The following is an 18,228-nucleotide window of genomic DNA, read 5'->3' as shown; positions in this document are numbered from 1 at the left end:
TCTACCCTCCTAGTATCACCACTCTCAGCACTGGTCCTGAAGGGATCATCTGTGCTGGATTCCCTTACAAATAAGTTTTGGGTCTCTGCTCTGAACACCCTCATTCTCAACAATATGTTTTTTTGTTTGTTTTGGGTCTTCTGATGTCTATTACCTGATCCCATCGACACCTCATGATCTCACAGGCTGGTGTGCTTTTTCCATGTGGGCTTCTTGCTTCTCTGCTAGATGACTGCTTGTTTAACTTCAAGGCTTTAAGACCCCAGACACTGTATCTTTTGATAGCCAAGCACCATCAGCTTTCTTCACCACATTTGCATGTGCACCCATTTTGTCTTCAGCGATCATGTTGGGAGGGTGAGCATCACAGAAAGCCAGGTTGTTAGAACAAAGTGTAGGACTCAGTTTTTGAAAAGATTTTTATATTCAACTATGCACTACCTAGGAAAATCAGTCACATTATATTGTAGTCATACCTTAAATGTCTATGGAAATCGTCTGAATTTTGGAATCTGTTTTTCAATCTTTTCAGGGACTGTGCAATTGATCCAACATGTGTACTCTGTATGGACTGCTTCCAGAATAGTGTTCATAAGAATCATCGTTACAAGGTATGAACATAGGTCCATGTGATCTCTGGATCACTTAGATCAAATTCCTTTTAATATTTGAATTCCTGCTTTAACAGCTCTGATATATGAGCTTTAGCCCCAGCTAAACATATATAGTGATAGGATATCCAGTACTTCAGGAGGCAACTCCTTACATTTTTATCTTTCTCATGAATATGTCGTTTTTATACAAAATGTTGTATGAACAATTTAAAGCATTATTAAGCAAACACCTGACACTACACCATTTTAAGAATGTGTGCATGCACAATTCAATGAAATTGATTACATCATTCAAATTGTACAACCACCCTAACCTTCTTTTCCAGATTGTTTCTATTTCAAGTTGCTGTTGTCAGCTTGATCTCAAATGGATCAATCTTAAAGAGTACAATGCTCAAGACACATTTACATTTGTTTGGTTTTAAGAAGACGTTAGGGAATATTTTTTGTTTAAAGACTAGCTCAGGCCAATAATTACAGGGGTTCATCTAGCTTCCATGGCTTCAGAAAGTCTATGAAAATTTAAAATTCTATTCTGCATATTTCTCTTTTTGATCAGGATTCTTCTATAGAATCATTGATTAGAATGTTCAGTTGTTGTTGGGTACCATTTAATTCTGGTCTTATGTTAAAGGAAGCATTTGTTCTGGGAGACAGTTAGCTTCGTATTCCATTTTGTTGATTGTTCATAACACTCCCTAAGTTTGTCCTTGCATATTATAGAAAACTGAATATTGAATATTCTTTTGTTGCTACTTAACTTTGCCATATTCCTGGATAATAGGACCAAGATCTTTTGCTATTTATTTTGCCATTACATTTGCTAATATGATCATTGCTTTTGATTTCAAGACTATATTAAATTTAGAAATAGGAAAATCAAATTAATACCACAACATAGTAATATAGAGCCAAATGAGTTTACCTAACTTGTTTTACATTTTTCAGATGCACACTTCTACTGGAGGAGGGTTTTGTGACTGTGGAGACACAGAGGCATGGAAAACCGGCCCTTTTTGTTTAAGTCATGAACCTGGAAGAATAGCCACTACAAAAGAGGTAAAGAAAAACATAAACATAGATTACATATGAGGGCCTTAAAAAAGTTTGTTGAAAAATGGAATTAAAAATTTCTGGAACCCCACCCAACAAAACATGTTTCTAAATGAAAAAAAAAAAAAGTTTATGGAAGACAGAATAATAATTTATAAATTATCAAGGGTTCATGAGGGAGGTGGGGAGTGAAGAGGGAGGGTGGAAAATGAGGAGCCTGATGCCAAGGGTTTAAGTGGAGGGTAAATGTTTTGAGAATGATGAGGACAATGAATGTACAAATGTGTTTGACACAATTGATGTATGTATGGATTGTGATAAGAGTTGTATGCGCCCCCAATAAAATGATAAACAGAAAAGGAAAAAAAAACATTTATGGAAGAATTCCATGATTTTAGAACATTTTCTTTTACTTTGTACCCATAGTTATTTATGTAATTATTTTGTGATTGCGGCAAAAATATACACACCAAAACATTGTTCAATTCAACAACTTCTGTGTGTATAATTCAGTGCCATTGATTATACTCTTCATGTTGAACAACCATTATTTTTATTTTTAAATCATTTTATTGGGGGCTTGCACAATTCTTTTTTTTTTTTTTTTTAACATTTTATTAGGGGCTCATACAACTGTTATCGCAATCCATACACACATCAATTGTGTAAAGCGCATTTGGACATCATTCTCAAAACATTTTCTCTCCACTTAAACCCCTGACATTAGGTCCTCATTCTTCCCCTCCCTCCCTGTTCCCCCCTCCCTCATGAGCCCTTGATAGTTTATAAATGGGTATTTTGTCATATCTTGCCCTGTCTGACGTCTCCCTTCATCCACTTTTCGGTTGTCTATCCCCCAGGGAGGAGGTCACACACAGTTCCTTGTAATCGGTTCCCTCTTTCCTACCCATTCTCCCTTTACCCTCCCTGTTTCGCCACTCACACCACTGGTCTTGTAGGGCTCATCCGCCCTGAATTCCCTGTATTTTCAGTTCCTATCTGTACCAGTGGCTTGCACAATTCTTATCACAATCCATACACACATCCATTGTGTCAAGCACATCCGCACATCTGTTGCCACCATCACTCTCAAGAATTCCATGATTTTTTAAATTTAATTTTTCTATAAATTTTTGAAGCCCTTTATAATACACATATATTTGAATTGCTAACTATTTTAAGCTTATTAAAATTATGTAAAGAAAAGTTGATATGTATGAGTTAAGCAGTTCCATTGAGAATCTTGTTCTATAATTAAATGTAAGGAGTTTTATTTCACTTTAGAGACATTAAGGACTTCATAACTATATTATCTCCTACTCTTAGCAGGGAAGTAACTTATAAAGAAAAGATGAATTCAAATAGTCTTTGTTAACCAATCAACTTGACAAGCTCGATTAAACAATGTAATGTATATGCTCAAAAGACAATAGGATGTAAAGATAGAAGCAAAATGTAATACATTAGAAAGCAGTAATTTTTCCATATAAATATAAGAACTGCTGTCCTTAAGAAATCAGCAAATAGATTAAACTGTATTCATCCTAGTTAAGAAAATATATGAGCAAGATTAGGTAAAGTTCGAAATGAAGCTGGAGAAATAACCAAAGGACCATTTCTAAAGAGGGGATTGAAGGGATTATAAACAACTCTTTATAAGATTGCACATTCATTTGAAAATGGGTTGTTTTACCAGACAATATAAAATACCAAAACTTATTAGACATCAAAACACTTGAACAGTTAATAACCATTAAAGAAATTCAGAAAAAGTATAGATGTACATCCCCCAAAATTCAGTGCTCGAATGAATCGTTTTGAAACTCTCCAGGAATAAATTAATTTCGTGCTCTTATAAGTTGTTGTAGATACTTCAATAATAATGAGCAACCCTAGGGCCCAGGTATCGATCTCTTAAGCAACATTTTCCCCTACAATGAGGAATCTAAATAAAATTACATGAAACCTGTTTGTCACCAATGATAGTGGCTATTTTATCAATGTTTACACAGAAAAGTAACTAAGGGAATGAATTAAGCATGTATCTGCCTTTTCAGTAGAAATTGTATTTCATGGTAGCCATGTATCCCTGGTTCAAGAGGGAAAGCTCTTGCTGATAGAGGAATAGTGAAAGGATGATAGATAAAGAAGAATTAACAATCAACATGACATCTTTGAATAGAGCTACTTGGTCTCTTTCCAATCGATAGACCCCAAGGAAATACTTGATTCAGGCCAGGCTTATTAATAGATGTTAAAAGTATTAAGAGTTAGGTTGATGGGAAACAATATTCATATAGCTTTGAATTATCTCATAGAGTACTTTCTAATCAAGAGGAATTTTGTGATGAAGAAATACTGTCTTCTGAACCAATTCATCAGCTTTAGCATCATCTCTGAGAGTGGGGCAATATTACTTATGTCTCTTCATATGATCTAAAATGAAATACTTAGTTTAAGATTTGAAAATCAATTTAGTGGTAGTACACCATAGCAATAAAATGAAAACAAAAAGAAGGTAGGATAATTGTCAATAGATACAGAAGAATGTTTGACAAAATTAGTACCTTTTTATGATAAAAACACTCAACAAACTAAGAATAGATCAACCTGATAAAGGGTAAAGAAAATCTACAGCATACTTAATAGTGAAAAATCAGATGCTTTAAGCTTAACAGGAAAAAGACAAGATTGCCCAATTTTAATGAATTTTATACTGGAGATTCTAGCTAGGGCAATTAAGATAAAGAAATCAGAGATTTCTTTGCACACAGGAAAAGAAGTCTAAGTATTTCTACTCACAGATATCATGGTCTCACATAAATAGAAAACCCTAGGGACTCCACTAAAAATTACAACTTGGTGGTGTAGTGGTTACATGTTGGGTTGCGATCCACAAGATTGGCAGTTCAAAACCAGCAGCAGCTCTGCAGGAGAAAGATAGGGCTTTCTACTCCCGTGAACAGTTAGTCTTGGAAACCCATGACGGGGTATGGGAGGGGGTGGAGTGGGATGTCACTATGAGTCAGTATTGAGTCGATAGCAGTGAGTATACAAATATCAGTTGTGTATCTGTACACTTGCAATGAATAATCTGAAGTGAAATTAAGAAAGCAGTTTCACTTACAAGAGCATAATACGATATTTAGGAATAAATTTAACCAAAAAAGAATAAAACTTAGACTCTGAAAACTACAAAACATTGTTGAAAGAAATTTTTTAAAGTCTGAAGTGGTAAAACCTCCCCCGTTTCTTGATTTAAAAGTTCTGATAGTAAGTAGCAATATTGGCATTATTCCCAAAATTGATGTAAAGATAAGGTGCAGTCCCTATCAAAACTCTAGCCAACTTTTTTGTTGAAATCAATAAGCGAATTCTAAAATTCTTAGGGAGTTGCATAGGAACCAGAATAACAAAAACAATCTTGAAAAAAAAAGAACAAAATTGGAGGACTCACACTTTATGATTTTAAACATAAATAAACATAATTCAAAGCAAGATAGTATGGTACTGGCCGAAGGATAATAGAATTGATTCATTGTGTGTGTTTTCAAAAGATAATTGGCCTGTGATTCTTTAATTTATTATAGCAAACAACCAAAAAAACCTCCTTAAAATTAGTAAATAAATTAGCAAGAAATATACAATAAGTGACCAAGGATGATAGTCCATCATTAAACTCCTAATCTGTATATCTGTGCTTTAAATAAACTAACAGGGAGGAAATTGAGGAATTATATTTGGATAACTACAATGTGTTCCCTTCTTTTGAATAGAAGCAAGGTCTTTTAGACAGATGGTGTAGGTTTTAATCAACCCCATTAATTAGTTTGAAAACCTCACAAGTTGACTTTGGCAAAACTGTTCAACCTTCCTGTCTTTCAATTCTCTGTCTATAAACTGGGATGATATCTGCTTCCAAGGGCTGTGAGGATCACATGAGATAATACACGTAAAAATGCTTAGTCTTGTAACATTCCTGGGGCATCGTATTCATGAAGTAAAAGCTAACTGCAAGTTGCCTAATAAATCCCAAATCCAACCCACTGTGTTTGAGTTTATTCCAACTTAGCAACCCTGTAAGGTGGAGTACAGTTTCCTTAGGGTGTCCAATGCTATAACTCTTAAGGAGTATAAAGACTTTTGTCTTTCACCCACAGAGCGACTGGTGGGCTTGAACTGCCAACTCTGGTTAGCAGCCCAGTGCTTAACCAACTGTACCACCAGGATTTTAAAAACTAATTTCTTTTTGTAAAAAACTAAATTTCTTGTACTTCTGATATTAACATCTCATTTGTGTAACATTTCAGATTTTAACAAAGCTCGTTCATGTATAATATTCCTCATTACTATTTAAGAAGTAGCTGTAGTAGCTCCATTTTATACCTGGTGGAAGGTTAAGTGATTTGTTCAGGCTTGCAGGTCTAGGCAGTGGTAGAGTTGGGCCTAAAATTCAGATTTTTAGATTTTGAACTACAGCACATTGTTTGTTTGTTTGTTTTGTTTTGTTTTTAATAATTTTATTTGGGGCTCATACAGCTCTTATCACAATCCATACATCCATCCATTGTGTCAAGCACATTTATACACATGTTGCCTTCATCATTTGTGTGGAGTTAAAGGGGAGAGGGGAACCCCACAAATCATCACAGGTCCGGTAGGCACAATTGCACAGCGATAATAAGTAAAGATTATAGTAAAGTCATAGAGAGGATGAGAGTTAAAAGATGAAGTCAAGTAATGGAGTCAGACACAATTCATGGTAGCATTGCTCACCTCAGCCCCGCTTGGTGGTCCGTGTGGAGGGAGCGCCTGCATAATTTTAATGCTTTCCAAGCTTCTCTCCTCTCTGGGGACGTGCAAGCCCCTAATTACAGGTGAAGACATACGTCACAGGAAGGGGTTGTACAATAGGCATACACATTGTAAGAAGGGGATCTATGATAGGCATAAGCGTAACAGGAAGGGGATGAGCTAGGGGTGTGCCCATAGGAATGGGAAGGTCTAGGGTTATACATGTGACAAGATGAGCGGACCCTAGATTCATAATGGCTACCTAACCTTGGTCATCCTTGGGCGGGTTTGACCTCTCTGGTGTCTCCTACAAGGAAACAGACAACTACTATCCTTATCAGAAGGGAGTGGGCCCTACTTGTTGTGGGATAAACAGTGGTGTTTACTTGTTCCAGATGTCTGATAGATAGCTCTTAAGGAGAATGAACCCTAATCTACTCCTGATGACTTCCAAAGTGTACAGTCATTCTCAGGCTAAGTCTGGCATATATTTGGGGGAGACAACTTGGGAGAAGTCCTTCTGTTTCCCACACATTTGCTTTCTATTTTTGATCTGGGTACAGTGTACTTTATTGATGGTGCATGACAAGGTTGGGCTTTCTAAGCCCCTCCCCTTCCTTTAGGGGGTCCAGATGGAATATTCTCAGTGTGTTGGGGGATTGAGTTAGAGACAAAGACTCCCCAGCAGCTGAGGCCCTCTCTTCCTCTAGTGCTGTTGCTGGGGCTGGTGGTCCAGGGGGGGGGCTCTTACTCCTTGGAGGCCGTGTGGACCATGACAGGACTCCGTTGCTGTAACCAAATTCATTGTCATATCAGGAAGTGAGCATGACAAAGTGGTTGTTGAGGACAATGCCAGCCCCAGCATCAAAGGTTGAAGAGTAGGTGTCACTGTTGAAGTCACAGGAGACAACCTGTATCTCAGTGTAGCCCAGGATGCCCTTTAGAGAACCATCAAATGCTTGCTTCACCACCTTCTTGTTATCAGACTTGGCAACTTTCTCCAGACAGCAGGTGAGGTCAACGACGGACACATTGGGGTGGGGACACGGAAGGCATGCCAATGAGTTTCCCATTCAGCTAGGGATAACCTTGCCCATAGCCTTGGCAACACCAGTAGATGCGGGGATGATGTTCTGGGCAGCCCCACGGCCATCACGCCAGTTTCCCAGAGTGGCTGTCCACGGTCTTTTGGGTGGCAGTGATGGCGTGGACTGTGGTCATAAGTTATTCCACGATGCCAAAATTGTCATGGACGACCTTGGCCAGGGGTGCCAAGCAGTTGGTGGTGCAGGAGGCATTGCTGACAATCTTGAGGGAGTTGTCATGCTTCTTGTGGTTCACGCCCATCACAAACATGGGGGCATTGGCAGAAGGGGAAGAGATGATCACCCTTTTGGCACCGCCCTTTAAGTGAGCCCCAGTCTTCTCTAGGGTTGTGAAGACACGAGTGGACTCCACGACATACTCAGCACCAGCCTCATCACCCAACTTGATGTTGGCGGGATCTCACTCCTGGAAGATGGAGATGGCCTTCCCATTGACGATAAACTTCCCGTTCTCAGCCTTGACTGTGCCAATGAACTTGCCGTGGGTGGAATCATACTGGAACACATAGACCATGTAGTTAGATCAATGAAGGGGGGTCATTGATAGCAACGATCTCCACTTTGCCAGAATGGAAATCCGCCCTGGTGACCAGAGGCCCAAAGTGGCTGTATTCGTTCACTCCTATATTCACCATCTTGTCTCTGGGATGCAGCTGGGGCTGCATGGGAACACGCCTGCCTGTTGCACGAGGAGGAGCAGAGAGCCGCCATCATTTTCAAAACATTTTCTTTCTACTTGATCCCATAGCTCATTTCCCACCCTCCCCCACCCTCCTTCCCTCATGAACCCTTGATAATTTGTTACTACTTTTTTCATGTCATGCACCTTCTGCTGTCTCCCTTCACCCACTTTTCTGTTGTCTGTCTGTTAGTCCCCGTAGACTAGAAAAAATTTTTTATAGACACTCATGTATATAAGAAAGAGCTTAAAAAGAAAAGAAAATGTGCTTTATATACAAGAGAAATTGAATATTGAGAAAACATCTCAGCCCAGTCCAAATCAAGTTCATAAGTCCAATATTAGCCCATATGTCTGATACCAATATATAAAGTCTTCAGACTCATGAAACACATGCAATGATGCCGAATGCAGGAAGACCACAGGCCAGTGGGTGGAAGTCTTGTGGATCCAGTGGTGGTGTAAGCAGCTCAGCGCTGGCAGGGTTCTCCATGTGACTTCTCCAGCTCAGGGCATTAGCGTAGTTCCATGTGTCCTATCAGTAGAGCGTCTCCCAGGAAGTGAGCAGAGAGAGAGAAGTATTTTCTACATCCAAGGAGGAAATCCAGGAGTGCCCAGAATCCTCAGGAGAAGGCCATGCCCACACAAGTCCCAAATTGACACCAGATTATGTAACTACCACACTGTCCCCCTGGGAGGGGGTTATATGTTGATCACTGTGATTGGCTCCTCTTTCTCCACCCACCTTTTCCTTACCCTCCTGGTATCACTATTCTCATTATTGGTCCTGAGGAGTTTATCTGTCCTGGATTCCCTGTGTTTCCAGCTCTTAACTGTACCCATATACATGCTCTGGTCTAGCCAGATTTGTAAGGTGGAATTGGGGTCATGATAGTGGGGGTGAGGTGGGGGAAGCATTAAAGAACTAGAGGAAAGTTGTGTGTTTCGTCAGTGCTATACTGCACCCTGACTGGCTCGCCTTTTCCTTGTGACTATTCTGTAAGGGGATATCCAATTGTCAGCAGATGGGCTTTGGGTCTCCACTCTGCATTCCCCCTCATTTACATCGATACGATTTCTTGTTCTGCATCTTTGATGCCTGATACCTGATCCCATCAACACCTCATGATCACACAGGCCGGTGTGCTTCTTCCATATGGGCTTTGTTGCTTCTCAGCTAGGTGGCCTGCTTGTTTATCTTCAAGCTTTTAAGACCCCAAACACTATAACTTTTTTTTTTTAATTAAAAGATCATTTTACTGGGGACTCTTACAACTCTTATTACAATCCAAAAATCGCTGGCATCAGGCAAATTTTTACATGTGTTGCCTTCATTCTTTTTTAGATGTTTATTTTCTATTGCGCCCTTGGTATCAGCTCCTGTTTTTTTTGAAACTATGTCTTTTGATAGCTAGGCACCATCAGATTTCTTCACCACATTTGCTTATGCACCCATTTTGTCTTCGCGTTGATGTTGGAAAGTGAGCATCACAGAATGCTGGCTTATTAAAACAAAGTATTCTTGCACTGAGGGCCTACTTGATTGGAGACCCATTGTTCGTCTGCTGCCTTAATACTTAATAAATAATCTTATTTCCCTATTGTTATATATAAATATTATTTACATATGTACATGCCTGTATTTAGACCTCTATAAATGTAATTTATAGAGTAATTATTTCTTCTTTTTCCCTTTGCTTTCCTCTTGTCCCACTATCATGTTCAGTCTTCATTCAGGTTTCAGTAATTCCTCTTGGCTACATTGCCCTTGATCAAGCCCCATTAGGCATCCTATGCCCTCTTCCACATAGATTTTAGATCACTTGTTGTTCCCTTATTTCTGGGTTTGTTGGCAGCTCCCTTGCTTACACCAACGTCCCCTTCTCCTTTGTCCCCCTGGAACTGTCGGTCCTGTTGTTTTCTCCTCCGGATTGTTTATACCACCTATCTTATCTAGATAGACATGCAGAAACAATAATAAGCACAAAAACAAGACATAACAAAAGAAAACAAAAAACAATATCACATTGTTTTTGAACATTTAATTTGGAAATAATTTTAAATTTACAAAAAGTGGCAAAAATGAGAATAGTGCAGAGTGTGCAGCTAGTCTTTACCTATTCACTTACTTGCATATTACCCCATTTTCTCTATCATTTGCACTTAATTTTTTTAGATTGCTTCAACTTTTATATTCATGTACTTGTCCAGATCCCAAATGCTTTTTCTTTCATTTATCACATAATTTGTTGAGCAACCTATCATCTGAAACGTATACCAAGAGAATACCAAGAGAATGTCTTGCGACTTGATATTTTTGTGTGTGTCTGTGACTTGATTTTTATGTCTTCTTTCCGTAACTGACCATTCCAGAATGCTTGAGAGTGCGGTTGATTCCTCCAACACACACACATCATGACATTCTAGTCTGGTTGGGAGTTTTCTTGAATCATATGGCCTCAGAACACCTACTTCAATACACATATTTCATCCCCCACCCCCACCACCACCCCCACCGATGACCTTGCTTATTTTATTTTTTTAAATACTTTTATTGGGGGCTCTCACATCTCTTATCAATCCATACATTCATCCAGCGTGTCAAGCACATTTGAACATATGCCACCATCATCATTTTCAAAGCATTCTTTTCCCATTTGAGCCCCAGATATCAGCTCCCCATTTCTTCCCCCTCCCTCCCCCACCCGCTCTCACTCACAAACCTTTGATAAGTTATAGATTATTGTTTTCATATTTTAAATCATCCTCTGTCGTCCCTCACCCACTTTTCTGTTATTCATCCCCCTGGGAAGGGGTTCTAGTTGATCCTTGTGATCAATTCCCCCTTTCTTCCCCCACTTTCCCCTAATCCTGATATATCTGCTCTCATTGATGGCCCTGAGGGGCTTATCTATCCTGGATTCCCTGTGTTGCGGGCTCTTATCTGTGTCAGTGTGTATGTTCTGGTCTAATCCAATTTGTAAGGTAAAATTGAGGTCATGATAGTGGGGGGAAGGAAGCACCAAAGAACCAGAGGAAAGTTGTGTGTTTCATTGGTGTTATACTGTACCCTGACTGACTCATTCACATAATTCATCTTGAGCATTAGATTGCTTTTGGTTTTGTAATTAAATCTAAGTGGTAACTTTGGTCATTAAAGTTCATTTTGAAGATTAATGTAATAGTCTCAAACTGATTCATAATTTGGAGCTGAAAAAAGGCACTTTATGGCTACCATATAACATAACAATCCTGTATACTTAGCATTTTGTTTATCTCTGCTTTGGTGGTGTGAAATCCACGCTCTCTACCATGTACATGACAGTATGCCAAGCATAGTAGGAATTTTCCACATGCAATCTGGCCTGGACTGATGGTAACAGCCAGTCATGTAGCATTTGTCAATGTCTTTTGAAGAAGAGTATCATTTTAGTATATATAACAGCAAGTTCTCCATAGTCCTGCAGTACGTTTCAGGTTAATTGTAAAGACTGGCATTTCACATGCATCTCGAGACACCTCAGAAGTAAGACTGCCAATCTGCTTCCAAAAGATCCCACCTGTGGAGTACAGTGCTAATCTACACGCAGTGTAGCCCTGAGTTGGAGTAGACTTGATGGCTGTTAACAACGTCTTATGCTATGGAGCATCCTGTGGCATTGGTTTTCTGGCTGGCTGGTTTGAGCAAGCCATTTAGTAAGGTAGCAGTATTCTCCAATGAAAAGAGCAGTGTTTTACATGGGAATCCTAAAATCTAAGTTTTAGTCTTGTTTCTGCTGTGTACAGATTTGTTTAGCCTATGTTTCTTTTAAGCTATTATTTTAAATAATATTGTTTATTTTTAATTGTGATTCATACCTTCACTACTTTTCTTACAGGGTAACTATGAGAATCCATTGAAATAAATTGAGGAAAAATGTTATAATCCATAAATCAATTATTTTATGATAGGCTATAATTACAATTTAGCTACTCAGAAAACCAGTAATAAGTGGGAGCAACACCAAGGGTACCCCGTTGTTCTTTGCCATTCCTCATCTGTGGTACCAACTTGCCTACAAGGGGTTCAGCTAAACTGATATGAATAACAACTCCCTTGAGCTCAGCTGGAGTTTGTTCGTGGAAGATGTTGTAATGAATTCATTTAATAACATACTTTTCCTTGCCCATTTACTTGTATGTGATATTTGGTAGCATATCATTCTGTGTTTCTACAGAATTCCTATTGCCCACTCAATGAAGAGGTAATTGTTCAAGCAAGGAAAATATTCCCTTCAGTGATAAAATACATTGTAGAAATGACTATATGGGAAGAGGAAAAAGAACTTCCTCCTGAACTCCAGATAAGGTAGGTAAAATTGTCAGAAAGGAAAAGTTTTAATTATGGTTATTTATATTGAAAAATAAATGTTAAATAAATATTCTTATTGCAATTATTTGCCACTTTCTGTGATGATGAAAAAATACATAGCAATTAACTCTCAACAATGCTTTCAGAATGCCTATTTATATAACCTGTAGTTAGGCTCTAAATAGACATTAAGCTAAGAGAAGAAACTGTCAGGAACTCGTAACTTTAAGAAAAATCAACATTTGGGCGTCTTGTTCTAAGTGACTGAGAGGATTATAGCAGCCACTCACCCTAGAAGGTCAGTAAATTGCACAATTTGACCTTGGCTTAGACTGGCCCCCAAGGTCTGCACAGAGGTTTGTGAGCAAAGATAGGACTTGAGAGAACTGAGTTTCCCCTCAGTTTGGTCTCTGGCTCTTTTCCTCCCCAATGGAACGAGGAGATAAACCTTTTGCTTGTGCCTTGATGTCTGGGATTATTGCAGTTGTAGGGATTTAACATTATAGCTAACAAGGAGCAATTTCTAGTACTTATATACTCAAGTATAAGCTGATCCAAATATCAGCCGAGGCACCTAATTTTACCACAAAAACTGCATTAAAAATGTGCAGAAAAAGAGGGAACCGATTGCATGGAACTGTGTGTGACCTCCTCCCTGGGGTACAGACAGCCAAAAAGTGGATGAAGGGAGACGTCAGACAGGGCAAGATATGACAAAATACCCATTTATAAACTATCAAGGGCTCATGCGGGAGGGGGGAGCGGGGAGGGAGGGGAAAAATGAGGACCTAATGTCGGGGGTTTAAATGGAGAGAAAATGTTTTGAGAAACGATGTACAAATGCGCTTTACACAATTGATGTGTGTATGGATTGGGATAACAGTTGTATGAGCCCCTAATAAAATATTTAAAAAAAAAAATAAATAAAAATACAAAACGGAAAGAAAAAAAAAGAATACAAAATGTGCAGAAAACTCGGCTTATACACAAGTATCTACAGTAGTTATAAGTCTTTTGGTGACCTAAGAATTAGTTTGCCAGATTTTGTTTGCATGCTTGTTTGTTTTGCTTTTTGAAGGAGCAGGAACTAAGAATTTTATATAAAGGAAATTACTTTATTATTTTGATTCCTGCTGGGCCATAGTACTGAGGGAAATAAAAGTCAAGGCTTGTTTCCACAAGAGATGTAATTTCAAATAGGTAATGATCTCAGTTAAAGCCATTAAGAAACACTGTGCAACTGAGCATAGTGCTAGGGATCTGCCTGTGTATAAAGAGGAGTTCTTGAGGGTGGTTAGGTGTGTGGGCAGCACTGGGCTTGTCTATAGACAAGTCCATAGATCTTAGTTCTAATGTCTCTCAACTGCTTTTGGTATTGTGGCCATGGATAAGTCATTGAGCCTTCAGTTTCCTAAGCTATAACCAGACAGAGAAAATCTGTCTCTCAGCCTTACGGGAGTTAAGTTTATTTTAAAAGTATGATGTTACTCTTAATATATTTTATTTTATTTTACATAGGGAGAAATGTGAAAGATACTATTGTGTCCTTTTCAATGATGAACACCATTCATATGACCACGTCATATACAGTCTGCAAAGAGCTCTTGACTGTGAACTTGCAGAGGCCCAGTTGCATACCACGGCCATAGACAAGGAGGTTTGTGAGCTCCTTTTGACTTACGCTATTGTCTCATATGAGCTTCCTGGAAGACAGGTGTTGACTAAGTCCTTGGCAAATTTTGCTTTAGGCTTGTTATAGCTCAGCCTTCTTATCTATTCATACTTTACATTTTAGGAAATTTAGATAGAACTTTGATTTTGTGTGTTGCATGTGTTACATAGTTTTAGGTAACTATAAACTTCCTTCTTTTATTCTAAGTAATTAGTAAGATACTAATTGAATTATTCTCTTGGTAAACCCACATTGAATATATTTGGGTAATTAAAATGTTAACTTTACTTTAGTTTGTTCCTGTAAACTTTTATTTGATAAATGTATAAAGATAGATTATTAAAAGTTGATTATTTTTGATATTTTAAAGTATGTTATTAAAATTATTATACCGTAATAGAATTCTATGGATCAGCTTTTATTTAACATCCAAAGCAATATGTGTTCTTTGATAGTTATTGGTTTTAGGTGCTGTTGAGTCAGTTCTGACGCACATTGACCTTATGAACAACTGAATGAAATGGTGTCCCATCCTTGCAACTCAGCCACTGTCAATCCACCCTCTTGAGGTTCTTTTTTGCTGACCTGCTACTTCACCAATTCCAGGCACTGATCCTTACTGATAGCATATGTGAATTACATAAGGTGAGGTCTTGAAACTCTCACATCTAAGAAGCATTTTGGCTGTACTTCCTCTAAGACAAATTAGAATTTCCCCCCCTGGAAGTCCATGGTATTTCCCGTATTCTTTGCCAACACCATAATCAGATTGCATCAGCTCTTTTCTGATCTTCCTTATTCATTGCCCAGCTGTCCCGTGCATATAAGGTCATTGAAAATACCATAGCTTAGGTCAGGTGCACCTTAGTCCTCAAAATGACATCTTTGTTCTTCAACACTTTAAGAGGTCTTACGTAGTAGACTTGCATAATACAATACTACATCATTTGATTTTTTTTTCCTTTTCATTTGATTTCTTGACTGCTGCTTCCATGAATATTGATTGTGGATCCAAATAAAATGAAATCTTTGACAATTTTGATCTTTTCTCCATTTATCATGATGTCTGTTGATCCAGTTTTGAGAGTTTTGTTTTCTTCACATTGAGTTGTAATTCACACTGAAGGCTATATGCTTCCATTCTTTGATCTTCATCAAGTGCTTCTAGTTTTCTTTGCTTTCAATAAACAACAGCGTGGCATTGTTAACTCAGAATTTTAATTTCCTTGTGTTCTTTTTAAAAGAGATTATTTAATATAAAATGAAAACAGGTGGGAATTATTTTTTAATGTGTGGTTATAAATCATTAATGACAGGGCAAACAAAGGGATTGGCATTCTTGCCAGGCTAGAAATTCTTTACTCAAGATGTTGAAAGTTTACCTTAGTCTTGTTATAGCTCAGTTTACTGAAGCTTTATAAAGATGTTAAGCTTTTACATCTAATTTTTTAGGTATCTTACCACATTTAGGCAGTCAACAAGCAATGAATAATTAAGTTCTTTGGGCTGTGTATAACTTACAGATGGGTGTTGGGATTCTACCACCTGTCTCATTTTTGTCTGTAACTAGGGTCGTCGTGCTGTTAAAGCAGGTGCATATGCTGCTTGCCAGGAAGCAAAAGAAGATATAAAGGTAAAATTTTGAATTAGGGGTAGAAAGAGAATTTTAAGAGAAATACACATCATAAGAGCCACAATGGAAAGATTAAATAGACATGCTAAGTAGAATAAAGATCTCACTCACTCAGTGCCATCAATTCCGACCCATAGCAACCATATAGCTCAGAGTAGAACTGCCACTTGGGGTTTCTGGGGTTTTAAATCTTTATAGAAATAGACAGCATCTCTTTCTTCCACAGAGCAGCTGATGGTGACTGACATTGTGGCTAGCAGCTCAGTTCGTATTCTACTACACCACCATTTAGTCTCAGATATTTGCAACGATAAAGATTATATGATTTTTAAAGTTAATACATTGTTCAATTAAAAGTAAAGTTAAATCCGTTAAATAAATCAATATATATTCGTTTCGTTTATAGAGTCATTCAGAAAATGTTTCTCAACATCCACTACACGTAGAAGTGCTACACTCTGAGGTTATGGCTCACCAGAAATTTGCTTTGCGACTTGGCTCCTGGATGAACAAAATTATGAGCTATTCAAGTAAGCATATAGCCTATTTTTCTTACAATGTTTTCCCAATTTTTTCCCCATAGGCACGCTTAAAGTGTCATTTGAGTGTAAATTTATTTTTTCTTGTTTATACATTTTGATTAAGTCTCAGGATTGCATTTCAAATGTGTGTGTGTGTATAAATAAAATTGGCTCTTAATCCCTTAAAATAATAACTATGCCTTTATGTTGACGGAAGTATTTCTGACATCAAATATGGGAGTATTAATGTTACTCTTTTCATAGGTCATTAAGGGAAACTTAAGTGGCCACCTGGGTTACAATTTGAAAAATAAAGGAAACTGATTTTTAGGGGGAATATTCTGAGAAATCATTTATGTGATTTTATGTGTTTGTAGGTGACTTTAGGCAGATCTTTTGCCAAGTGTGCCTTAGAGAAGAACCTGGATCGGATAACCCCTGTCTCATAAGTAGGTTGATGCTATGGGACGCAAAGCTTTATAAAGGTAAGTAGAGCTTTGCTAATGACTAAAAGTGGAGCTATTGTCTCTTTTGTATCCTCGTTATTAATCAGCCCTTTTGATTGATGAGATGTTATAATTCAAGGAAAAGTTTGTCAGTTGATATGTACTATTCTGGTTTAAAACCCAGGGTTATAGCCTTTTAAATATAGTGCCTTTACATTTAATCATAGTGAATGAAAAAAAAATACTATGTGCAAATATTCATGTCATAGGGCCATTAATAACCTGTTTTCTCTTAATTTTGTGAATAAAATGCAAAAAATAAAAAGACTGGAGGATGGAGATGGGAGAGTTTAGTGAATGAGTCATTTTGAGGGAAATGGAATGAAAAAGGAATGGACAAAGGTCAGGAGATGATAAAAGGAAGTTAGATAAAATTATGAGAGGAGCACAATGAACTAGGTATTAAATATTGATGTGATAAGTGATATTAATGTTTGAATCTATGGAGTCTGTTATGAGAAATATTTTTTATAATGTTTTGCCACATCTAATAGCTGAAACATTATTCTTTTCTTGGTACTATACCCCCCCAACCCCCAAAATATGACTGATAGGTGCACGTAAGATTCTTCATGAATTGATCTTCAGCAGTTTTTTTATGGAGATGGAATACAAAAAGCTCTTTGCTATGGAATTTGTGAAGGTAATTATTCTTTATGTGTAAGTAGATGTCAGTCAATAGAATTAGAAGGGAGTTTTTTGTTAAAAACTTATAAAAACGTGAATCACAAGGATTGAATTTTATGGTTTAGTTGTTTCTCAAAATTTAATTATGTTACATAAATACATGTGCAAATTGGCAGGTGATAGTATGAAGGCAGCCATCTGGGCAAGAAGGTAGGTAGAAAAGACCTATTATTTGCCAGCCCAGGATGAGCAAAGGGCATTTGTCACATCTGTCTGTGTATTTCTCCTTTTTAGTAATTTTGCCTGTGTAGAATTTTAACAAGAATAAAGGTGCTAAGTTGAAAAACATGATTAGTGAGGGAAAGAAAAGGATATTCTAGGTAGACGTAGGTGGGAAGTAGGTAGGCAAGAGTTATATTTAACTGTTTGAGGATGAAAGCTAAAGGTAAACTTGTAACATTGGTTTGTTCTTTATTGTATATCCTTTACATTATTGTGCTTTTTTATCTGCTTCCCAAATTAAATTGTAAGTTTATGCAAGACAGGGAGTTCTTGAAGGTAGGCATCCTCCGATTTTTCAGTTGGAGGCAGTTCTGTAAGGCCTAAGACAGGGACAGAAATAGGGTCCAGGATATAAGCCTTGGTCAGAAATAAAGAGGAGATGAAAAAAAA

The 18,228-nt window shown here is 37.7% G+C and overlaps 1 protein-coding gene across 1 annotated transcript in view; it reads left to right on the top strand.

Annotated features, from left to right (window-relative positions):
• Positions 1-18,228, top strand: part of UBR1 (ubiquitin protein ligase E3 component n-recognin 1) — a 154,738-nt gene that overhangs the window by 25,561 nt on the left and 110,949 nt on the right. The window contains exons 3-10 of the mRNA XM_004709383.2: positions 533-611; positions 1,563-1,673; positions 12,464-12,594; positions 14,116-14,254; positions 15,840-15,902; positions 16,309-16,432; positions 16,801-16,908; positions 17,484-17,572. Of these exons, the coding sequence (XP_004709440.1) occupies positions 533-611; positions 1,563-1,673; positions 12,464-12,594; positions 14,116-14,254; positions 15,840-15,902; positions 16,309-16,432; positions 16,801-16,908; positions 17,484-17,572 (844 nt within the window). The remainder of the gene's footprint in view (positions 1-532; positions 612-1,562; positions 1,674-12,463; positions 12,595-14,115; positions 14,255-15,839; positions 15,903-16,308; positions 16,433-16,800; positions 16,909-17,483; positions 17,573-18,228) is intronic.

This window comes from Echinops telfairi, unplaced genomic scaffold (assembly GCF_000313985.2).
Source record: "Echinops telfairi isolate 266 unplaced genomic scaffold, ASM31398v2 ScPeMD7_8;HRSCAF=38, whole genome shotgun sequence".
NCBI classification, from domain to species: Eukaryota; Metazoa; Chordata; class Mammalia; order Afrosoricida; family Tenrecidae; genus Echinops; species Echinops telfairi.
This window is presented reverse-complemented; position numbering and strand designations above follow the sequence as displayed.